General features: G+C 38.8%; 1 protein-coding gene across 8 annotated transcripts in view; it reads left to right on the forward strand.

Moving 5' to 3' along the window:
• The window catches only part of KIAA2026 (KIAA2026 ortholog), a 56,784-nt gene extending 32,526 nt beyond the window's left edge, over positions 1–24,258 (forward strand). For 5 of the 8 annotated variants that reach the window (XM_038123541.1, XM_038123540.1, XM_038123536.1 and 2 more), the window contains 3 exons: positions 2,889–3,004; positions 9,351–9,538; positions 11,694–24,258. In XM_038123541.1, coding sequence (XP_037979469.1) covers positions 2,889–3,004; positions 9,351–9,538; positions 11,694–15,283 — 3,894 coding nt within the window. In that variant the 3' untranslated portion in view covers positions 15,284–24,258. The remainder of the gene's footprint in view (positions 1–2,888; positions 3,005–9,350; positions 9,539–11,693) is intronic. The other 3 variants (XR_005255169.1, XM_038123542.1, XM_038123543.1) reach the window with 3 other exon arrangements.
• The last annotated feature ends 1,311 nt before the right edge of the window (positions 24,259–25,569 follow it).

The following is a 25,569-nucleotide window of genomic DNA, read 5'->3' on the forward strand; positions in this document are numbered from 1 at the left end:
AGCTCTGTAATAGGGAGTTAAATCATAGCTTTATCAGTTATTGATTTGCCTTTCCCCCCTTCTGAATAAAAGACAAACACAGGACTGTGTTAGAGAATCAAATTGCATATGAAAAGAAATGCTAAATTTTGTTGTGATGGATCTTAAGATTATATAAATGTTTTTAATGTCTCTTTTTACTGTGTAATATTTAAGGAATAATAACATCTAGCAATTATGTGTTTGCACAGAAAATCTACTAAACCACAATAATTTAAAAGAGAAGGATTTTTTTTATTCCAGCCTTTTTTGGCCTTTACTCTTCTGTCCTGACTACTTCTGAGAAAAAAAAATATTCTTCTCATGGCTACAATTTGTTCATTCTTCCATTAACAGGTTTATTGTCATTTCTGAAACCCCACTAAGAAAGATAAGTAATTGGGACAAAGTGAAATAATTAATCTATGTTTTTAAAAATTATGTTGCTATAAAATTTTCATTGAAATTACTTGTGAGTATGGATCCTCTTTGCCTGTTTCTCCACCCTGTTGAGGTCATTCTGAAGGGTTGCACAGCTCTCTGGGGTATTGGCCACTGCTCCCAGGTTTGTGTCATTGGTGAACTCACTGAGGAGGCATCTGCCCCTTCATCCAAGTCACTGATGAACAAGCTAAACAACACTGGATCAGTTCTGAACCCTTGGGGACACCACTAGAGACAGGCCTCCAACTAGAGCTGCTAATCCTGTCAAATTAGGGGGCAGGAATTGGCTAGCTTTTTATGTTTGTTTTTGTAACCAGAGAGAAAAGTAAAATATTTGTTTTTCTGTGAAGTATTAATGAAGTCAGTAAGGTCTTGAAGTCTGTTCTTGACTTTGTACATGTGCTAGCTGCCTAACAGTTGCACAGTTGCTGCTCCAAATTAATCCAGTGGTCAGCTGTTACTTATCTTTCTCATAAATACTCTTTTTTTCCTACTTAACCAAGATCTTAGCCTTATTTAAAGACAAATTAAGCTCAGAGATTAATAATTTCTTGAGGTATATACTTTGCAGTGATTTTTCATATCTTTTTAATATTACATTTTCACACATTTTCTTTGCATATCTACTGCATGTACAGCATTTCTATTTCACAATAGTAGTGGCATTGTTTATTTTTGCTATTTGATTTTTGTTTTGAGACAATGCACTAATGCTCTGTAGTATATAAATACATTATTTTAAAACAGTCTGCAAAATGTTTTGTTTACCTTACAAGAAAAAGAAATCTCTGCATGTAATATTCTTTTGTAGGTTAACAATTAATTCTGTTGTTGATTGCTGACTTTAAGAGATGATACCAAATGCCCTGGTAGACTACAGTATGCACAAGGTCTGGTTTTTGTTGTAGTGATTAGTGACAGGTTTTATGCATGAGACTGGCCACAAGTGAAGGAAATTACAATATAGTTTACTGGCTTGTCTGTGTGTTCAACACTGGTCATTATGTGGTAATGTGGCATAATGATCTTAATTAAAATCTTTGCTTTTGTAATTTTAATTGAAGAATGAAGGAACTCTTTGTTTTGTTATGTAACATGTAAATGATTATCCATTAAAAAAATAGATACCTGGTCTTCAAACAAGCATTCAAGCTGAGTGATCTTGCTTTACATTGGAGAGATCTGCTGAAATGTGTAGATAGACATTGTCCATAGTCCTTCAGAAGATCATTCTTGTAGACTGCTGAAAGGCAGCTGTGACAATCTTTATCCAGATTTTCCTGTCTTACCTTTCTTGGTGTGCTAGACCACAGGAAGCTGTGAAGGATATGTGCACTATCAAAAGCTAAATATGTATATGAAATAAGTAAGTTCTCAAGTCTTGCTTCTTTTTCCTGCAGAAACATAAGCTCTTTAGTGTTTTACATCTTCTTTGACCAGTCAAGAGCTAAAATCTTCATTTACATAAAATGCACAGAGCTGATAGAGTGGCAGAAGTACTATACCACATCTCTTTTATAATGGTTACATATATATGCACTGTTCAGACTTTTATGCAATGAACTACAGAATAAAGTTTTGGGAAGGAATATGTACAAGGGGTATGTGTGAGTGTTAAGGGGTGTGTTCTGCAGCACTGTGGCCAGCATGGTTGTCATTTCCCAATGTCTTCTCTCCTTATTCAGACTTTCTAGATTTATGAAAACATGAATATAATATATATATATATGATATAGATATATATATGATTACATATATATTACATATATCACTTTTGAAAATAAAACTTTTAATTATATGTTTGAATTACAAGCTTAAAGGATATATGTTGGAAAATTGGGCTTTGCTGCATAGTCTGTTGCTCCATAAAGGATGAATTTGCTAAACTTCTCTTTTAAAAAAAGCTTTTTTCTAGAACTTTAAATAACATGTAACAGAAAAACGTTGGGATTTTTATCCTTGAAAATTGTAGTAAGGTTTCTTTTGCAAATAATAATGTTGTTATTTATACCACTTCTCTTAAATGAGATTATTGTGTGATTTTCTGTAAAAATTTTAACTCGGAAAAGGGTACCTATGTGGTTGATTTCCCTGAACTGAATGGATTACTACCCATGTTAGTTACTCGTTTAAGTAATTTTAAGCACATGGTGTATTTGTAGAATCTTGTTTCAATTTTAATTTTGACCTGTAAAAAGTGAGTGTCCTTGCAGTATTACTTTTCCAACTAGGATGTTATCCCTTTGTAGTATTAAAATAAAAGTAAAAATGTCCTAGTCAGATGTAACTCTGGAAGTTTCTGATCTTTTCTTCCGGTTGTTTTCCTCATATGCTGTATCCATGTACCAGGATTATTGTAGTACTAGTACAATCTAACAAGATTTAGGTCTAATGCAATGATAAATAAATGGAATTTATGTTTTCAGGGAAGATGGTTCCACCGGAAGCAAGCAGTAAAGGAATTGCATGGTACGTTGTTACGACTGCTTAATGAACTGTTACCATGGGAACCAAAGCTAATTAAAGCATTTCAAAGAAACAGGTAATTACCTGCTCTTTTTTTTTTTAAAACAGTGGTGCATGGGATAAAATCAGAACTAAATTCACCTTTTAAATACTGATCAATAAGTTGGCTTCTTAAATATATAAAATTAAAATAGTTTGAGGAGAGGAGTAAGACACTGACAATACTTTAGTAGGAAGGGGTTACTGTCTCCAAAAAAATTTGAGCTTAACCCGGTAGTGTTTTTTTCCTCTAAAACAATTCTAGAATCCTTAAACATGCTGATCAATAGTATATCGCAAGACAACTAGGATTTGTATTTCTGATTATTTGGTTAAGAAGTGCTGAAAACCTTTCTCTAGAGAACTACATGAGGGCTTCTTAGAATACTCTGACTACTTACTATGTAAAGCCTCCTAAATTAACTATTAATGAATTCTCCACAGAAGAATTCTTGAAGCATTGTTTTGAGGTCTTTGTAATGCAGTAAATTAGAAATGCATCTGGAAAGAAGTATATCAGAGGAATATGAGTGAAGTCATGGCAGGTTTAAATCTAGTAAAGTGCAAGTATTAGTAACAGTGAAGGTACTACTCTGGTTATAAATCATGGAGAGATTAGATACTGTCTTGAAGCTCAGTGCCATTCTTGCCTGTTAACCATACAGCTGTTGCTATAATTGTACCTTAGTTTTGCCATGAAGACAATTAAAAAGTAAGGAATGATTAGAGGCTTGAACTCTTTGACAAAAGATAGGAAAAGAGGCTTCTTAAATGTTGGGTGTGAAGGAAGAAAGTTACATGGTTTTGTGGTGCAGAGCTAATGCTGGAAAGTGTAAAAGGTGTTATATTTAAAAAAACACAAAAACGTAACACCAAAGATATTACATTGGTTCCTCAGTAGCTCATTTTGTGAATATCATCCATGAATTAAAATTCTTATTTGGGATATTGTTGAATATTTTGCTTTCAATAATGGACCCAAATACAAGTTTTGGGTTTTTCCTATTCCTTTCCCTTCTCATTCCTGTTCGTTTTCCTTAACTGTTAATTTCTTCCTGTCTTTTGCAATTTAGAATACTTCTGAAGACATGGCAGATAGTATTACTGTCAGGAAGAATTTCTTTTTCCAGGATGTGAAGTTTGCAATTATAGCCTTTTAGTAAATTCTGTTGTGGAATGGTTTGGTGCTCAGTATTCTTGTCTGTCAAATCACAGAATCATAGAATGGTTTGGATTAGAAGGGACCTTAAAGATCATCCAGTTCCAATCCCCCTGGGTGGGTCACCTTTTGTAAATGAGGTTCCACAAAACAACAACTTTTCTGGACAGCCTGTTCCAGTGTCTCACTATAGTTGCACTTCAAAATTTCTTCCCAATTTCTAATCCAAACCTACTCTCTTTCAATTTGAAGCCATTGCCCCTTGTCTTTTCACTACAAGTTCTTGAACAAGTCTCTCTCCCTTCCTTTTTTGAAGGCTGCCTTCACGTACTAGAAGGCTGCAATTAGGTCTCCCTGAAGCTGTCTCTTTTCTAGGCTGACCAATCTCTCTCAGTCTTTCTGCACAGGAGAGGTGCTCCATCCCTCTGATCATCTTGGTGGCCTCCTCTGGAGTCACTCCAACAGGTCCATGTCCTTCCTGTGCTGGGACCCCAGAGCTGATGCAGCTCTGCAGGTGGGCTCTCACCTGAGCAGAGCAGAGGGGCAGAATCCCCTCCCTGGCCCTGCTGCCCACGGGGCTCTGGATGCAGCCCAGGACATGTTTGGCTTTCTGGGCTGTGAGTGTCCATGGCTGGGTCAGGTCCAGCCTCTCACCCACCAGCATGCCAAGCCCTTCTCAGCAGGGCTGCTCTGGTCTATTCATCCCCAGGCTGTGCTGAGACTGGGGGTTTCCCCAACCCAGGTGCAGCACCTTGCACTTTGCCTTGTTAAAACTCATGAGATTTTCCCATGGATCCATTTTTCAAGCTTGCCCAGGTCCCTCTGGATGGCATCCCATTTTCTAGGTGTGTCAGCTATGCCGCTCAGCTTGGTGGCATCTGCAAACTTGCTGAGAGGGCCCTCAATCCCTCTGTCTATGTTACTAGTGATGATATTAAATAACTCTGGTCTGAGTGTGGACCCCTGAGGGACACCACCTGTCACTGATGTCCATCAGGACTCTGTGCCATTCACCACTACCCTCTGGATGCCACCATCCAACCAATTTCTTATCCACCTAATGGTCTGCTTATCAAATCCCAATCTCTCCAATTTAAGAGACAAGGATCTTGTGGGGGGAACCATGGCTGTCCTTTGACAGAAATCCAGATAATGACAACTGTAGCCATTCCCTTGTCCACTGATGTAGTCAGTCATCCTAGAAGAGCACTAAATTTGTCAGGCAGGACTTGCCCTTGGTGCAGCTGTGCTGGCTGTCTCAAATCACCTCCCTGTGCCTTAGCACAGGTTCTAGGAGGGTCTGTTCTGTGATCTTCCTCACCAGAGGTAAGGCTGACAGGTCAGTAGTTCCCAGGGTCCTCCTTTCAATTTTTTTTTAAGATGTGTACAATGTTTTACTTTTTCTTACCACCTGGGAGTTCACCCGACTGCCAAGATTTTTTCAAATACCGTGGAGAGTGGCTTGGAGAATACATCAGCCAATTCTCTCTCTTCGGTACGTTCACGTTCTTCAGATGATCATGAACCTGATCTTTACTTACAGTGGGAGGGACTTTATTCTCCCAATCCCTATCCTGCTGTTGATCCTCTCTAGATGTTTGGGAAGAAATGTTGCCCTTGGGAACTGAAGCAAAATGATGTTGAGTACCTCAGCCTTCTCCTTATTCATTGTTACCAATTTCCACTCTTATTTATCAAAGGGGGTCACCTTCTTTGGCCTTCCTTTTGTGGTTAACCTGCCTGTAGAAGCCTTTCCTGTTATTCTTTGTGTCCTTTGCCAAGATCAATTCCAGTTTTGCTTTGGACTTCCTCACCCTGACCCTGCACAACCAAACTTGATCTCTCCAAGGTCTCTGCAAGCTCTTCCTGGGCCACCCATCCTAGCTTCAACTGCCTGTCCATTTGCTTCTTTCCCTTCAGTCTGACCAGCAGTTCCCTGCTGTTCCCTTGCCTTCCTTGCTCAATTTCTTGCTCCTGGGGATTGCCAGCTCTTGTGCTCGGTGGAAGACTTCCTTAAAGATCTGCCAGCTCTGACCCACTCCCTTGTCCCTGAGGGAAGTCTCCCAGTGGATCTCACTGGCTATCTCCTTGAAGAGCTGGAAGTCTGCTTTCCTAAAGTTCAGGGGTCTGACTTTGTTCCTGCGCTTGGCCCACACCCCTCGGGACTGCAAACTCCAGCAATGTGTGGTCACTGCAGCCCAGACTCCCTCCAACCCTGATGTTCAAGATCAGCTGACTTCCACTGGTGCCCGTCAGATCCAGGACTGTATCCCCTCTGGTAGGGCTGCTGTCTGTTCCTTTGCTCCAGAAGGTATCCCTCATGCTTTACAAGAGTCTCCTGGCTTGCCTGCAGCTTGCTATGCTTCTTTCCCAGCAGATTTTGGGATGGTTGAAGTGCCCCAGCAGGACAAGAGCCTGTGAGCATGATGCCTCCTGTAGCTGGAGCAAGAAGGCTTTGTCAATAGGGCCCCTTTGATCAGGGGTCTGTACTTAAAACCATTCACAAGGTTCCCTTTGTTGCTTTGGTCCCTGATCCTTACCCACAGGCTTTTGACCTGCTCGTGGCTGCTCTTCAGAGACAGCTCTTCACACTCAGTCTACCTCCTGAGGTAGAGAGCGACCCCTCTGCCTCTCTCTTTCTTCACCTGTCTCTTCTCTACAGGAGAGCCTGTAGCTATCGATAGTCACATTATAGTCATATCCCACCAAGTTTCAGTAATGGCAAGAAGGTGACAACTTTTTGGCAGCTCAGTGGCTTCCAGCTTCTGTTTGTTGCCAGTACTGCATCAATATGGTTACAGAACACAGAACTGTCATGCAAAGTGTGTTAAATGCTATATATTAGCTGTGATTGATAGGAGTAAATTTTAGTCTGGAACAGGGCAGTTGAGATCTTACATATGTGTATGCTGCTAGCTAGAGAAACATGCACTTGGAGTGCAAGATAACTTCCAAAATAACTGAATTCAACTCGTATTTTTAGTATGTATGTTTTATGCTCTAACCCTAGTTTATTCAATGAGGAAAGCCTAAATATTTCCATGATATAACTGTTTGGACATACACATAGCATACCAGGGACCAGGTCCATGTGAAGAACGATGTTTACAAATCATGGGCAGAAAAGAAAGATGGACGGGGGATTCTAGATCGCTGTCTTGGTCTGATTCATTATGCAGCTGCTAGGCAGCTGTGTAGCACCAGTGACAGTGGTGAATAAAGGTGTCATGTGAAAGGGAAAAAGCAATTGAGCAAAATTTGCTACAATGGTGTGAACATCAGTAACCCCATAAGTCTCACTGCAGCTGCTCTGTCTAGAGGGTGTCTCAGCAAGGTACTAACATCTACTAGTTGAATAACAGTGTTTAACTTCTGAGCTGTGAAGGGCTGGGCAACACTTCTTCCTCCAGATGCCACAGTATGGAGTAAGAGTCTGGACTTTCTTTTCCTTCCTCTGTTATTGTCTTTAACTAGTAGGAGCAGATTTTATGATCAAAATCCTTTTCTTTCCCTTCTGGAAGATCCTCTGGTCTTTTCAAGATTATGACAGAGTATAATATATTTGAAAAGCAGCAAGGTTTAAAAGGGAAAGTTACTTGTGCCCATTGATCAATTGTTCACTGACCTCACAGCAGAAGTTCCTCAAAAGAAAAAAGGAAATTACATCCACAAACTTTAGTACAGTAGTAGTTCCCTAGTGTGCTCCTATAGTTGTTCCATACCTAGACTTCAAGCTCAAAATCATGATGACAGAGTTGAAGATTGTCCGCACTACATCTTCATGCAGGCTTCAATGTCTGCTCTCAGTGAGAGTGTCAAAGCTGGCAGTAAATTACTAGATCTCACTGACCCTTAGAAGCCCCACCTGGCTCTCCATCTATGCTGCCTGTCCATGGACCCAGGATTCCATTTCAGGTCATTCTACAGTTGTCAGTCTCTGCTGGGATTGTGCCAGTTTCCAGCTCAACTACAGCAGTTACTGTGCCTGGCCATGGATCCTACTCATCTGGACTGACCTGCACACTGACCTTCTGCCTGCATCATCACTGTGGAGCTGCCCAGAAATCACTCAACTGGGTCCTGACCCTGGCAGCCATCACTGCACCTGGTCCTGATCTTAAACTTTGAATTGACTTCCCAGTTTGATCTCAGACCTGCCTCAGCACCAGGAACTTGCTTGTTGATCTGAGCTCTTGGCTGAAGCTAGTTATCATCCCTAGGCCTGCCCTGTGGCCGCATTCAGGGGGAATGGAATTGCTTGCTGACTGGTAAGGCTCATGCCCTACCAGCTGTGACGTCATTCATGGCTCTTCCCTCTACATCTCATAGAGAGCAGCTGGCCATTGCTGCATTCAATGCGAACAACTGTTTTACTAATGCAGAACAATGAGTAAATTTAATCTTACTGTTACTGTCATAAGCGTTTGGTCCAGAATAGTCTAGATTCTATTTCACTCAAGGTGTTAATTGCTATACTCTATTTATTCATTTCCTAAATGATCCTTCTGGGCATTCAGCTGAATCCTGAAGTTCAATGTATTTGTACACTAAAATAGCCACTACATCTCATGTAAACAATGGTTTAGAAGAAGGGACAAGGAAAACATGTTCAGGTTAGCAGTTTCAAGGTAAGTGGATGTGTTTATGAATGGTGTTCAAATGAGGGAAGTACCTATGTATTTCTGTCATATGCACATTCTTTAGTGGAGCGTGAACATATGGAACTGATAGCAGCAGCTGTTCTAATGGGCCAGAGATAAGAAAGTGTTCATAAGGAGAAAGTTACGTTACAGTCTCATAGCTGAGCCAGAAGCATGATGTGTTTAAGAAAAATGATATTTACTGAATTCTCTTCTTGGGGTTGCCTTCCAAGTAAGGAGTAGACTTTTTACAGTTAATACTGAAGTCCATACAGGTATATTTGTCACACGAAAGATGAAGGAGGGAAAGGAATATGGATGGAGTAAAACAGTGGTCATTTGTCTCAGTCTTTTTGCTATTGTTAGAGGACTTAATGAAATAGAATTCAGTTTTGGTAAAGTAAGGGACATTGCTGTCATTTCACATTTTCTGGTTTTAGAGACTTGCAGACATGGCTACACTAATTATTTGAAGGGCACAGGCAATTAAATCTACAGCAACTTTTTGTTTGGCAGCAAATACAAATAAAATTAATGTTTAAAAGTGTGGGTTTTTTAGTAAAGTTAGTTTTGTTATTTTTAAGGTCTAGATTGAAGAAGGACTATGATGACTTTAAAAGACATCCAGACCATGATAAATTTACCAGAGAATTGTGGAGTAATGATGAAAGTGAAGTTGATTCTGGCAAAGAATCTTTTGCAGTAGTATGCGGTAAATCATCAGAGTCTGCAGAACATATAGAAGTTCCCAAAAAAGATCACTCAGACAATGGTAAGCATTTACTGGAATTCAGTAGCTTGAACTTGATTCAGGAACTGAATCGAGTTCATTTGGGAACCTAATTTTTCCATGTGAGTTTGAGTCCTACTTTTTACCTTAGCTCTACCTCTGATAATATGAAAATGGCTTGTGGTGCATAACTGTCAGATGTAGACTTGAAGAGGGCAAACATGACCAAAATGAAAATTCTGCTTTATTGAAGTGTTTGCCATTTTTTGTGCTTAACTATCTCTATGATAACATAGTAGATCTGTGTGGAGTTTACTTTTATGATGGGTTGACCTTGGCCAGCTGCCTGCTCTACCACTGTTACCCCTCCCTTCTTTAAGAGGCTAGGGAGAGAAAACAATATGGAAAAGCTTAACGGTCAAGATACAGACAAGGGAGATCACTCAGCAGTTACTGTCACAGTCAAAATAGAGTCACTTCAGGAGAATTAATTTAATTTGTTGTCAATTAAGAATAGAGTAGAATGGTGAGAAACAAATGCAAAACCTAAACCCCTCCCTTTCACATATCCACCTTCTTCCAAGGTTTATCTTCATTCCCAACCTCCTTTCTTGTCAAATATTGTAGGAAGGATTGAATCTGGGGATTGAGGTCAGCTCATAACAGTTAGTCCCTTCTGTTCCTTCCTCATCCCTGCTTCAGTGTGAAGTCCCCACTATGGAATTCAGTGCTTCACAAACTGCACCATTGTGGGTCCTCTCCATAAGCTAGAGTTTTTCAGCATAAGACTGTACTAGTGTGGATCTCCCATATGCCACAGTTCCTGTCAGGAACCTGCTTCAGGTTCCCACTCTTCATGGGCTGCAACTTCCTTAAAGACATTCTATTCACCTGCAGTAGAGTGGGGTCCTCAAGCATCTTCAATGTACGTCCTGTTCCAGCATGGTCCTCCATGGGAGCAGGTAAACCTGCTTGATCAGGGGTCTTAATGGGTAGCAGGGGAATCCATTCCATTCCAGTGCCTGGAGCACCTCTTACCCCTCCTTCTTCGCTGACCTTGGTGTCTACAGAATTGCGTTTCTACATTTTTTTCTTAGTTGATTCTATCACATGCTTCTGCAAAGCATTATCCATGAGACATCACCAGCTTGTCTGACAGGCTCAGCCGTGTCCTGCAGTGGATTTGTTTTTGAGCCAGCTGTGTCTGGCACAAGACAGTTCCTGGCCTCTCTCCTCAGAGAGGACCCCCTGCAGTCCCATGCAATCAAAACCTCAATGCATGGCCCTTCCACCTGGCCCTCCTGCACCCATCTTCAGCCCTCTTACTACTTCATGCATCCCCTGCTCACTGGCTAGTCCAGCTTGATGCTCAGTATGAAACATGGCATTCACATCTTCGTTGCAGAGGCATCCCCCACTCACAAGTCCACCTGTTAGGCCAGCCCAGACCCCCCAGGCCCTCCTGCTTCCCAGCTAGTCTAGTTTGAAGTTTATCAGTGAATACACACTCACTGGATTTGGGGAGGATACAGATACTCAGCCCCCCAGCAGCAGGCACTAGGCCCACAGGCTGTAACCTCTTGCAGCTGTCCTTGGAGCTCCCCTTATCTCTACACATTACTTCATGGGTTGTATAGCTGTACCAATTCCCTTACCCCTCCTGGCTCTGTCTCCAGGATCTCCCCTGGTTATTAATCATATTAGGTGCAGAAAGTTTTCTTCCCGCAAGAGGCCTCTGCAGTTTCCTGATAGCCTGTTAATTGGTGTGATTGGTGAAGTTGTTTCTTGACAGTGTCTCCATTTTTGTTTGGTTGGATCTGTGTCTCTGTACATTTTTTTCCTAGCTTTTGCCTTTTCTCCCCTCAAGATAACCTTGCTGGAATATACATTTTCATGCTTTCACATACTGTTATCAATTAACCTAACTGACCAGGTTTGGTTTTGCTCACTGTCTCCCATTGCTGGTCAGGTTTCAGTCCATGCATGTTCTTGTTTATTACTTCCTCCTTTCCTTATTACCCCCCTTTTGTATAGCAAAGGTCATTGAACAGATGCCTTTAAAAAATTAGACATTTCCTTCCACATAACTTTACTCTTGCAAATTAGTATTGCCTTTAGCAAGGCACTGTAAAACTGTTTTATAGGGGTATCAGTTGCAAACATGTAAAACACAGTTTCTGTTTTAATATTCTTGCAGATGAAATGAAACTATTAGAGATGAATTTACCTGCAGGAAAAAACAGAATTCTGAAAAAAGAATCAGCTTCTAAAGATATACAGAAGACACTGCCTAAATGCATTAAACGACAGTTCAAGCAAAATAGTTGTCTGGATCAAAGCACTAATGAGCTTTCACCAAGGAAGAAAGCTAAACTGAGCACTAATGAGGATGTGGTCCAGAGTTCAGAAAGTAGCCTGAAGTTGGATAGTTGCTTGACTGAGGTGAAACAATTTGAAGGGTCAACTCTAGAGTTGCTTTCCTTGACAGGTCCTGCAACATCAGTATCAAACTTTCTGAAAGGGACCAAACCCATCCAGGCCTTGCTTGCCAAGAATACTGGGAACAAAGTGACCTTAACAAATCAACTGTTGCCTCCTGCAGGCATGAACATATCTACTTCTGAAAAGTCAGTTTTACCAGCTTTGGAATCATCCCTGATCAAACCAGCATTGCCCTGCCCGGCCGGTTCAAAGACTCCTCTACAAATGGTATACAAAATGCCAAATGGCCACTGTGTACCAATAGATGTTCCCAACAGCTCAGTGAAAATTCAAATGCAAGCTATGATTGACCCTAAAAATGGAGAAAAAGTCATGCAACAAGTTCTTATTTTACCTAAGAATTTTCTTCTTCAGCAGAAAGAAGAAAAATTTGAATCCAAGGATATTCAGTCACTACAACAAAAGTCATTTGAGATGCACTGTACATCTTTACCAAAAATGCCAAATGTCAGTGTTTCTTTAACACCTGTTCTGGTGACAAGCCCTGCAAATGCTACTCAGTCACCCACTACAGTTTTTAGCAAGAATACTACCCACTCATCACAAGTGACTGGTCCCATGAGCTCTACACAACCACTGTCTAGTGTAACTTCAGCAGATAACTTATCAATAATTAAGGTAAGCCAAAGTGACAGTGACAAATTCAAGACTACAGTTTCGACTGCTACATTGCCTGTGTCTTTGGCTTCACCTACTCTTTCCACAGCTAGCCAGTCCTTGATACCAGCAACAGCATTAAGTGCATCTACAAACACTGATTCTGCCTCTCACAGTCTAGCATCACAGCAGCAAACTGACTCCCTTGAAACTAAGCAAGAGCTAAAGACAGTGTGTGTAAGAGAATCACAATCTATCCTGGTCACAACACGAGGTGGAAACACTGGAATTGTTAAAGTGCAAACAAACCCAGACCAGATTTCACCTAGTAGTTTATGTCCTAGTTCAGTTTTCACTTACGCATCTCAACTTCAGGCCTTTCTTGTGCCAAAAACCACAGCAGTATCATGCTCTAGTCTTCCATTTGTAGCAACAGCTACATCTGCTCTCCCACATATTGGACAATCACCTCCTTCTGGATTTGCTCTCTCAACAACTTCTTTTGTTAACATTCCAGCTTCCCCTGCTGATTTTACCCAGGCAATGGAGAAAAATACCAAATTTACACTACAGCAGCCAGTTGTTTGGGACTCTTTATGTCGAGTAAGAGAGGACTCCTGCCATGTGTCTTCTTCTTTATCCTCTATTCCATTAGCTAGCAAATTGGTGCCAGCAGCTCCAAACAGCCTTGTTAGTGTGACTAGCATTGGACAAAGTAATATTGTCAAAACTCCAAATTCTTCTGTGCAGCATCAAGGGGATACTAAAGTGAAAACAAAATCTGTTACACAATCTGAGTCAAATTCTGCAACAAATGGAGAGTTAATCAGTGGTACTCCAGTCCAGAAATTTACATTAATCGCAAATCCACCAATTTTATCTCCCTCTGGGGCATCAGGGATCAATATTATACCCTGTCCAGCATCCACTGCTGTTAATGCTCAGAAGCTGGTTTTCATTAAAACACAAATTGCCAATGGCCCATCAACCACCAATCTAGTTGCAGAGTCATTGAAACAGCACCTTCCTTCTTCCCTGACCAAAACCTTTGTTAATGCCACAGAGCAACCACAGTTGGTTTTGATCCCATCTACAGTAGGAACACCAATAAGAATAAACTCATCACCAACTATTGCTCAAGTAAAAGATGTGAAAATTGGACTAAATATAGGTCAGACCATTGTAAATACTAAAGGCAGTGCACAGGAGGCCGTACCAGTTAGTATATTGCACTCTGGCATTTCTAAAAGAGAAGACAAGAAGAGGACAGCCTCAGCCCCATCCTTGACAAGTAGTACTATTCCAAGTTCTGCTGTGTCAGCTAATGGATCTGTATGTGTTGCAACAAAAGCTGAAAATTCCTTTACAATGACAGCAGCAAATGCTCAAGTAGAATCTGTTCCACTAACATCAAGTGGAACTTCCTCTGGGGCACAGCCTACTGGCTTGATTGGTGGAAATGATCCCTCAAGAACAAGGCCAGTTCTGGGTAATCAGCTTTGTACATCAAATATTGGAAATACTGTGGGTATATCAACTGTGAAGACAGGACATCTTGCTTCGTCTGTGCTGATTTCAACACAGCCAAGAGTATCTCCGCAAAACTTAGCATCTGCTCTGCAATTTCCAGTCATTAGCTTGCCTGGACCTGCAGCCACCCCCCAAAAGGTGTTACATACAGTTCCTCAGTTGGCAGCAGTTCCAGCTCCTCTTCCAGTACCAAAAAGACAGTTGCCCACACTGGTTCAGTTTCAGTCATCAGGAATTTCAGCTGCTGTGTCAAGTCATGCAGGTATTCACAAACCTCAGAGTGTGTTGCCCCCTCCATCACTGAATACAGGTGAAGTAATTAGTTTTCCCAGTCCTTCCACCCTACAATGCCAGCAGGTGCCTCCCAGTACAGAGAAACAAAGTCATGATTATGCTTGTGCTTCTGCTGTTCAGATGTCTGAAGCTTCGCCCCCTGTAACAAGCAAAACAGGAGGAATTCCATTGAATGAACCTCCCACTCAACAGAAAATAGTCATTAACACTTGTATGCCTTTGGCACCTGGAACTCAGATAATGATTAATGGTACTCGTTTTGTTGTTCCACTACAAGGCCTTGGAGCTGGCAGCCATGTTCTTCTTCTCTCCTGTAATACAAAACAGACTCCTTTAACAATTAACCATGGTCAAGAGCCTCAAGGTGTACCAATGACCTCAAAAATCATCCTAGCACCAAGTCATTCATTAAGTTGGCAAATACCAAAGCATCCTTTGAAAAGCTCTACAAAAATTGTGAACTCTTTTGGAGCTGCAGATGCTTTACCCATCGTACATGCAACACCCCAGATATTTAGTACTCCAGCTAGCTCATGTACTCCACTGTCTGCAGTAACTCTGTCTGTATCTTCAGTGACAAAGTCTCCCATTAATGTAGCTCCATCTTCTGTTTCTGCTGTTCATCCTCCGAACTCTCATTTACCAAGCAACACATCAATGTTTCAGCTAGATGGTTCTATCAAAAAACTGTTGGTCAGTCCAGAGGGAGCCATACTGAATGCTCTAAATACTTCAGCACCAAAAGTTCCTTCCCTGTCTTCATCACTGCTTCCTGTTGTTAGTTCCACAAGCAGAAATGCTACTGCCGTCTTCCCTGCGTCTCAGGCATCTTGCCTTGATAAACCTGACAAAGCTGCATCCTGAATTTACTGCAAATGAGCCACTTTGAAATTTTGGGGCATTCTTCAAACTTTGGAAGTTGTTAACTATTGAATAATTTCTTACAATGTTTTAAACAATTGATTTTCTCAATATTAACAAGGTTACAGTTCTTACCTGTTTACCTGTGGGGATGTGGAGAAAGAAAAATTTTAGTTTGTTGGAAGTTTTCAGAAAGTTCTCTAGTAAAAGGCTCAGAGATGACCAATTCATTCGTTTAACAGTTTGGAGAAATCTCACCATTTGCACATGTTCCATCTTACACTATGGACTGTTTGCCTGTGTGTTTATGACAGTATATATCTGCATTTTATTTGTCAAATTTATTTTTGACTTGTTTCTTAAAAAAAAAAAAGCATTGTAAAAATGCAATCTACAGTATAGAATTGTACATATTCTTGAACTCCTAAAAATCTGTACTAAATAATATGTACAAAAAACTATGCTGTCTTATTTATGTTTTGTTTACATAATATATAGTTTTTTAAGTATTTTAGTAACTTTGGACCAGTGTACTGTTTAGCAACAACGCAGAAGAATCTGCATGTAATAAATCAAGTTGCTGTACTGCTTTGTGTTGGCAGTAGTTAAAAATATGTGTATCTGTTACACATGGGAGAATACATACATGCATACATACATATTTTTCTTTTGGTGTGGGCTAGAATGAAATTATTTAATCTCTTCTGTTCTTCTCTGATTTTACATTTCACGTGATTTGACAGGATTTGGAAGGAAGGCCTCCCTATTGTTCCTCATGATATAGGGCAGGAAAACCCTTCATCTATTCTTAATGGTTTGGTTATGTTGCCTAAATAACTGCAGTGAAATGGTAAGACTACAAATGGCTTCCTGTGCACCAGTCTAAGTCACACTGATTGCTCTTAAGGACTGCCATGCTTTGTCTTAAAACTCAAAGACCTGTTGAACAATTCGTTGTTCTCTGTTTTACAGCCTTGTGTGTATTTCCACATTGTCAGTAACTGTAACAAGGTCACTCACTAATCTTCCATCTAGCCATAACAACTACCCATTTTTTTCACTGGTCATGCTTTCTAGCTCTGTATGTTTTCTTTAGCTTATAAGTGGTCTATCTGGAAGGACAGTGCTGAAACATCATACAAGATTAAAAGAAGCTTTATTAGTACTTTGAATGGGGATAATTTACATATTGCTTAAACCTTCCCTTTTTTATAAAGTGTATTCAGTATTTATTGGCTTGGTTTCAGCATTTGATCTGATAAAACCTTTGGGTTATTTTCTGCAGATCTGCTGAGTTCACAGCTGCCTGCTGCAGCACTCATGGAGATAAGTTTTTTATATCTTTTGTGATTTTGCATATAGAGAATGGGTGCCCATCTTATCTTATGGAAGATGGTGATTTTAGAATTGTTGTCTTCATATGTGTTGGATTTTTTGTGGAGTTTGTTGGTTTGAGTTTTTTTAGAAACTAGAAGGGAAGATTTCAGAAGAGCTTATGAATGATAGTTGCCTTTTAAATAGCTATGACAAAGGGGATAAAAGCTTACATATCTGTATTTAGCAGTGTTTGTAGACTGAGTTTCATAAAAATGAAACTTCAATCTTTGCTTTCAGCCTGTTGAATTTTCTACTTCCCTTCCCCTTTTGCTGCATACAGTTGAAGAACAGGACCACATCTTACTGCCTCTGTCAGCTGCTCTTTAAATTGTTCTGAAAAGTAACCTGATAGCTATTTAGCTGAAGTTCTGGGAAACTGGGGGGAAGAAAGGCTTGTGCCTTCCATAGGGACCTTTCCTTTTGCACTAATTGAAAAAATTTCATTGAGGAATTGCAACTTTCTGGATCAGAAATGTCCATCTTATCTCAGGGCTGGGAAAGATGGAAGCTGTCAGTTTTGGAATGAAATGTTTGTTTAAATTCAGAAAAAGCTACCTGCTATGATTTTCCTACTTCTCATGGAAGGTGTTTTGTAATTGATTTTGAAGACACCTCGTACTAAGGGTGTCTGCATGCCCTTGTAGAGTTTACAGTACTTAGGATTTTAAAGTCTGACTGCATTTTACTGTTGAATGCTGCAGGTGACTTTTCCAACAGAGGGAGATGGCAGAGAATGGCAGTTTCTTCATGGACATTTTACCCATATGTACCAGCAACTCATTTTATTTCCATTTCAGTGTTTGAACCTTGGGACTTGCTTTTTTGGACTTTTTTCTTGCAGTGATTGTTTTTTTCTATTTTGTAATTTATGTTTACTGTAGAGTGAGTTGTCTACATTGTTTGGAAAGCTCAAGACTAGGTTCTCGTATTGAAGTTGTTCTTGATGGAGAAAAAATTCTTGCATGGCATTTTTCTGTGTGCTAAAGTAATAGAAAGATTTATGCTATAGTTCTAATAAAGAGAAAAGTTAGAAAAGCTGAATTTAGGAACTCAGGACTCAAGTAACTTGCTTGAATGATTTCCAAGAAATATCCTGAATTAATATGGTAGTATTTTATGATTTTCATAAATATTTTATAATTTGGGAGACATAAACTTTACAACATGAAAAGTTTGATTTGTTTGATTACAGTTTTCATGGGTTTTTATTCTCAGACGTATGTTCACATTCCAAATCCTACTGGAGAAAGACTTGAGACTGCTATGTAATGGGCTTGCAACATTCATTATGTAAAACCAAATTTTAGTAATTTTTGTGAATAAAATTCCTATTCTCAAGACTCTTTTCCGATAATATGAATGTCAGTCAGAGATAAGGCTTTTTTTCAAATGAAACTAAATACCCATTGACAATTTGCTATGTACCTTTTGCACTCCACCAGATTAATAGTGCTACCAGTAGCACAAAAAGAACTATGAAAACGTAGATTATATTCACAGGCACAATGAAAAAGCAGAACTGCCTGCATCTCAACTTGAAATTAAAAAGACATTTAATGAAACATATAAACATAGATATATAAATCAGCCTTTTAAGAAAACATGCTCAGCATTTCAGAGCTTGTAAAATGCCTTGCTTTTGGACACCCTCTGATATTGTATACAATATTCATATGCTATATTACATGCAAAATTCTAGGTTTACTAATGACTTTGAATATTCTAAATGACATCCTTTTATTTACCTGAATGGACATGTTCTGCGCAATGGTTTTTCTTTGCTATGAATAGGAAATTACATTAATATTGCTTCATTGTTCAAACCCCTGTGTGTGTGCTGTCATTTTCTTATAGGGATTCTGCCACCCTAGAAGCAATTATATTTGACAAGTCTTAGGGGTCATAGAAGTACCTGTTCAAATCAAGTGTTTCTGCCAAGTCGTTAAAATCTGTGCTGATTTCACTGTGTAACATGGCGAAGGGTTTAATGTGAAAAGGGAAGCAAAAATTCTCCTGGTAAGTGAGTGGAGAGAAACTAATATGTCTCATAGGAGTAGGTCAGAAAATTACTAAAAGCTAGCATTTGTAGTGCATCCATAGCCACCACACTGTGTGTGGTTCATAGTTGGTTTTGCTTATATTTTGTGGTAGTGCAGAACTTCAGTAGCCCAAATAAATTTTAAAGTAAATTAATAATTTTTATTGAAGCATCAATGTTTGTTATGTTTAAAGACTGTTTCCTTTGAATAGAATGGCCAGAGGTGCTCACAAAAACTTAACTCATGTACACTGCTCTTTGTAAGCTGCACCACAAATGAGTTCACTGACTCAAAATAATAAGAAAAATAAGATTAATAATGCTGCATCAGACTTAAGATCCATCTATCCTATTACGATGGCTATCGATCCCAGCATCACCTAGTCTCTTGAAGCACTCAACAGTAGCATTCCAAAAGAGCACAAAACCAGATCTGAATACTCTTAGTATCCACTTATCTGTGAGCCAGAGTATTCCTCACACAGCTGTGATTTTTTTTCCTGTTTAATAGCTTTCAATGTATTTCTCTTGATGAAATACACCAATCCTTTCAAGAATTGATGGAAGTATGTAAAAACACTATTTCCATTCACAGCATGCAGTGGTAAAGAGTTTGTAAATAAATCTCCTTTCTGGTTTTCAAACCTAGCACCTGCTCATTTCATTTGATGTAAATAATATTTATATTGTAAGATACAATAAGCCTTTGCTCTTTGCTATTTTTCCATATGGCCTATGTAGACCTTTGCTGTGTTGGTTGTTCTATTTTCTAGAATAAAGAGAAATCGTGAATTCAATTATTTCTTTCATGGAAGTAATCAGTTGCTGTCATCGCTGTGTATACTTCTTCAATTTTACTATATCTTTGAGATGTGGTATCAGAAGAGTCCATCTTCTAAAAGTCCTATGAGCTATTCAGTAGTGTGTTGATGATTTTTCTTTTATAATTATTTCAGTGTTTGTAGTTTGGTTTCTGACTATTATTTAGCCTTGTACTAACTTTTTGATAGAAATTTGAATTGTAAACCAGCTTTGCATCAGTGTCAACTTAATTCATCCAATAAATCTATACCACTTGCAGAATATTTTAGCTGTAAAGACATGATCTTTAAACCAGGTTATTGAAACCACTGCAAGTCTGGCAGTCTCTGTTCCTATTTACACTTGGTTTTATGTCTCTTGAAGATGTAAAAGGACAAACTCCTGTAATGATTTTCAGCATGATGCTTTTCAAATCTCATTGTTTTTGTACACAGGATAGAAGATAAAATCTATATATGGTCATTTTATACAGATGGGCATCCAGATAAGGATTTTTTAGTTCTTGAAGAAGCCACTTTGTAAATATGACACAGAGCAATGTTATTTTAAATTTTTTTCCTTGAAACTACAGTGGCATAAAAGCAAACGTAAAGATCTTGATAAATCTTTGTCTATTTTCCTATTTTCTCAAAATATGGAATTGTCTAGTCAGTAATCACACCTGAATGTCTTGAGTAAACTTGGAAACCAGGATAGTTCATTGCTTCATATGTGACTGGTCCAGAAGTTCTTCAGAAATTTGGTGTCCTTACAGTATCTTACAATCTCAGCTGAACTAAGCATATTAAATGAAAATTGTATGTAAAGGTAATGCATAGAAAATGTAATTTATTGCTTATAATATTTCTTGAAGTTGTTTGTTACACAGAAGATCTATTAAAATGTGCATAAATATGATTTCCGACCTTTTGCAGATGAAGACAATGAAGTTCTGGGTTCTCATAGCAACATGGAGGAACTGGGAATAGAATCCTTGGTCCCCTGACTCCTTCCAGCATCCCATCCATAACTAAAGGTTGGACACCTGGATTACTGCTTTATCTTCCTCTATTCTCACTTTTTACAATGAAGAAAATATTTGGAAAATGCAATTATTTTCAAGATTGTGAGGAGCATTGACAAATAGTATTTATAAAAATTAAATAGCAAAAGGAAGTAAGATAGTAAAGAAACAACTGTGATTTTTGTGATTGTCTTCAGGCTTTAGAACTTTGTTTTTCAATGCCAATGTCATAAAAAGAAGACAATATACTTATTTAATTAGTTGTTCAGACTGATTCCATCTCAAGTATAAATACACAAGAACAAATAAATAAATATAAAATCAGACTATTTTGGCTGTCAATAGATCATTGCCATCTGGTACCAGCATATACATTAAGATCTGCCCTCATAACATGCTGTTATTTATGGAATCATTGCTCTTTTTTTTTTAATCACATGCAGCAGTGAAATTGAATAACAGAGAGGAATTAGTGACTGGGTATTACTATGTAGCCACAGGGTGTCTTCCTTATAATAAAGGAAGAGTAGTATCATGATGGATTCCATTTACACAATATAAAAATCTGGTATTTTTAGTATTATAATAAATTTTTGCTACTGGGAAGGAGGAATTACGTGCATCTATTTTTAAAGAACATCAACAATTCATATTAGCAACACACCAATACTAAAATTACAGCTGTTTGTTTGAGGCTTGTCTGGACAGTATTCTACAGTTCAACTACCTTGTGCCTTCAAAATATTGTTCTTGCCTGTAGAGTGCTTTTTGCAATGTGATCATAGAAGAACAAAAAGTGGGAGAGGCCTATTGTGAAGTATTTGCCTCCTCCATGGCCTAAGAAATTGATGGAAAACCAATGCGTTTTTTAAAAGAGGGCCCATGTCTGAAAGTGAATTTCTTACTTGGGCACAGGAAATGCAAGTGATGTGGCCGGTGCAGCAGACCTATCTTTGTATTAGCTGCCCCTTGGACTGGGTGTTTCACTCACTGTAGAGGCCAGTATACAATGCTTAGTGAAAAGAATTGAGAAACAGATCAAGTATGAGTTAATTTTCCCAGTATGTATACACAGCCTCCAACAATAATTCCAGCAAAATTTTGTGAACTCAGCCTGAGCCTGTCTGTGACATGAAAGGGCAGATTTTACTGCCAAAGAATCGAGTACTGGAAAAATGTGACCAGTAATTCAGAGAGGCAGAGCAGCAATAACAGCATAAATAATAAGAGCATAAAACTGCTTATCCATTATAAGAAGTGGTGCATGAATCATGTTCAATGGCAGAAGGTTTGACTGAGGTGTTGACTAAAATTATTACTGGGGCCAAAATCCAGGAAGTGAAGATAATGTGGGCTGCATATCCTGGGAATTATGAATGTAAGAAGGACAAGCTTCTTAAATCTGTGTTGGTACCAAAAATGTTCAGGTTGAGTTTCCTGGACATAGAGAAATAGGAGTCATTTATAACAAGATAGACACCTGACACCTTTTAATCCTTGCAAGGATTTATCTACAGGACATTAATGCCAGGGAATAGTCACACTTACCACATGATTTTTTTTTTTTTTGTTTTAATGCAAATTCTGAAGCAGTTCTAAGGTTTCTCTTTTTTTGTAGCTTCCAGATAACTATCCTAAAATTCCTCCTGCAAACAAATGCAGAATCAAATCTAGCACTGAACTATGTCTAAAAAGGGCTGCTCTTCTGCTCCAGAGTGTCAGGAGCAATAAGTTACTTGAGGTGTACATGGTGCTTTGGAGAAATAGAAATCAATTACTGTTGCCAAGGTGAGTGGGAAAGGATAAATTGCTAGAACATGGAAGATGACACCTTTTTCTTAAGAAAGTTATTTTCAACAAAAATGAGTCAGATCCTTCTCCTTATAGCTACAAGATGATGGTAAGGTAAATGAAAAAAAAGAGCTGTGAAGAAGGAAGGCTTTTCTGTGTATGCAGAGAACATTGCAAACATGCAGCAGAGAATTCTGTTTCTCCCATCCAGAGATGGAAGCTAGTGGAGTTGAAAAAACGACACAAAATTAGTATTGAAACACTGAAGTATTTATATTAGGTCATCACTCCTTTTCTGTACTGATTTTAACTCATGTGATGTATCTCTCAGGAAAGGAGCAAATAAAGCATGTGGTCCAAATATCTAATAGAGGCTATACTAAAATGGTTTGAAAATATGAAGGCACATGTGCTGCTTAAGCATTGTTCAGATTTTCACACAGGTGAATTTACCAAGACTGGAGTTTGCAGCTATCCTATGCAAAGAGCTTTCTGGGGAAACAAGAGGAGGCAGTGACTGTGACATTTAATGTCAATACTGTTGACACAATGGATTATACATTCTGCCCTTTTTTATCCAGTTAAATAGGGCCCAGCTCTCTGGTTCTTTTTTTGATGAATAAATGTCATAGTATTGCAGGAGCAGAGAATGTGTTAGGTTGGAAGGCACCACAGCAGGTCACCTCATCCAATCTCCCTGCTCAAGCAGAATCATCCCAGGGCACATTGCACAGGATTGCTGCAGACAGTTCTTGAATATTTCCAGTGAGGGAGACTCCACAATCCCTCTGGGCAATCTGTTCCAGTGCGAGGGATGCGATCCAGTGGGATTTTAAAGATGGTTCATGGTGGATGAGGATGAGATAGATAAGCCTTTCTTATTCATATATCTGTGAGCACAAGGCAGTTAGGAGCACCTCTACCCCCAAAAATGTAGTCTTTTGTATTGGCACAAGAGTAAAATCTATGTGGACAAAACATCTAGAAGAGCTAGATTTTAGCAGCAAGGGAAGCAATAGTTCATTCTGTTCATTAGAAATCTAAGGCTGCTGCCTTTGAATCAAAGACTTTTTGCATGAAAGAAGTAATGTAAAAAATTTGAGGTTCTCTAAGGAAGCAAAATATGGAGAGTCAATTCCAAAAAGTGCACAAGTGCTGGATTTTAGCTGGCAGCATATATGGGATAGCTTTTTAAACTTTGTATTGCTGCTAGTTTACCTCTATTACTGCATGTAAAGTTCAGTGCGGATCCGTGTCGAAAAGACAACACTGGAAATTTTCATGCACTTTTCAGCTCTAAGGGGTAGTAAAATATGTTTAATGAAACGGCATGAACACACAACAACCTTTCAGCCTGTTCAACTTGTTGCACAGTTTAACACATAGTCAACAGAAAAGTACAAGTGCATAAATGCTACTTCTCCAAAGACAAAGAAACTCATTAAACTTTTCATTTATGTAAGAAATGAAAAGTTTGCTTTTAAAGGCAAAAAATATACTCTTATGTCATGTGAGTACATGGACATAACACCAACAAAGTAATGGATATTCTACCAATATTAGACATAAAGATGAATCAAAATATATCACTGAAAAATTACAAGCAATATGGCTAATACTAATACAGTTCTTAGGGCCAAGATAACATACACACATCCCCAGCTGTAGCAGAAGTTAAGTCAAAGGACATTGCTGAGGTGAATGTCACTGGATTCTCCTAGCAATCAGCTCCAAATGCCAGTCATTTACACTAAACTAGTGAGATTCTAGAAAAGCAAGGACTTCCTAAGGAAGGTTCGTGGTACTTTCTTTTATGATAACTTTCTGACATGTACAGACTGTACCCTTTGGCTCTTTGCTCAAGAGGGTGTTTTGCTGCCTGGTGCAGTATGCTATTAAGATTGAATTCATTGGGACTTGCTGCATTTTACCTTTGTTCAATAGCTTTGATTGTACCTCTTCATCAGCATCCTGGGGAAAAACTCAAATTGCCCATGAATTCCTTCATTAGCTTTTTTTGATGGAAGAAAATGAAGCACAAATATCATGTTTGTTCAAAATTCTAGTTGTAATACAAAGCATCTGATAGCAGCCTGATTGCAAAGAGGGTAAAAACCAGAGGAACAGAAGGTCTTTGACTTTTACATCCTCTCTATTACATACATGACCAAACTAAAGAAATTATGAATCTAAATTTTGGTGACCAGTTGCTGGGGTCATAGAACTCTCTAATCTGAAATGCTTTTCAGGAAGGTTGAACACCCTATACCATGTTCTCCATGTCAGTAGTTAAAACATTTCTGCGCATTTCTCTTTAAAGGAGCAGATGTCGTGGAATGTTTTAACTAGTCTTTGGTAGAGTGCAGTGTTATTGAGTGCAATACAGAACATACCAGTTCTTGTATCATGCAACTTTGGCAATTACCGGTCTCTTGTTTTCAAGGTCTGATCTGTCTTGTATCAGTGTTTCTTTGTTTTAATGAGTCAGCAGCCAGACTGTGCCATGTACCATCACTGGCTATAGAGCCAGATTTGAAAAATGGAATTTAGAATGGCATTCAGCATGAGTAATGAAGTTTACAACTGTTTGAGTGCTCTGTGAAGCTCTATTTCATGCTCTTGTTTTAATGCACTTAAATCTGAGACCACTGTCTGTGTCTATAAAGCAAAAATACTACTTTCATCAAGAGAAAAAAGGAGACAACTTACTGAAAACTAAGGCTAGGTTTCAAGAGGGCTTATCTATCCTTTAAGTATCTATAAATTCAGCTCAAAGTTTAATTGTTCCAGTTCTGGCTGCTGAGGAGTTTTAACAATTTAGCCTTACGTAGTGCCATGAAGAAATTAATATTTCTACTTCATCAGTGTTAACTTCCTCATGAGCTTTTGCAGTAATATATTTCGTAATATATTTCATTCTGACACTACTAAAAATGTGTGCAATCAAGTAAAGCTTTCTAAATTCCAATCACTTCTTCATAGTAAATAATCTCTTTTAATTTTTTAATTGATTTTTTCTCAAACATCAGAAAATGACTGCATATGTCAGTTCTATTCCACTGTAGTACTACAGTCTTTTGAAAGGGTGCTGCCCTAGAGTACAGAAATGCAGAGTGCTGAGTTGCTAAAGGTATCAGCCCCAAGCTTTATCTTACCAGTCCTGCGAGAAAATTAGTCAGCCATTGTGTTCTACATCTCTAGTGCTTACTAGCTTTAAGATGGCATTTTTTATGTTTTCCTGTGTATTCTTCCTCCTGT

The sequence above is a fragment of the Motacilla alba genome, chromosome Z (genome assembly GCF_015832195.1).
Source record: "Motacilla alba alba isolate MOTALB_02 chromosome Z, Motacilla_alba_V1.0_pri, whole genome shotgun sequence".
Classification (NCBI taxonomy): Eukaryota; Metazoa; Chordata; class Aves; order Passeriformes; family Motacillidae; genus Motacilla; species Motacilla alba.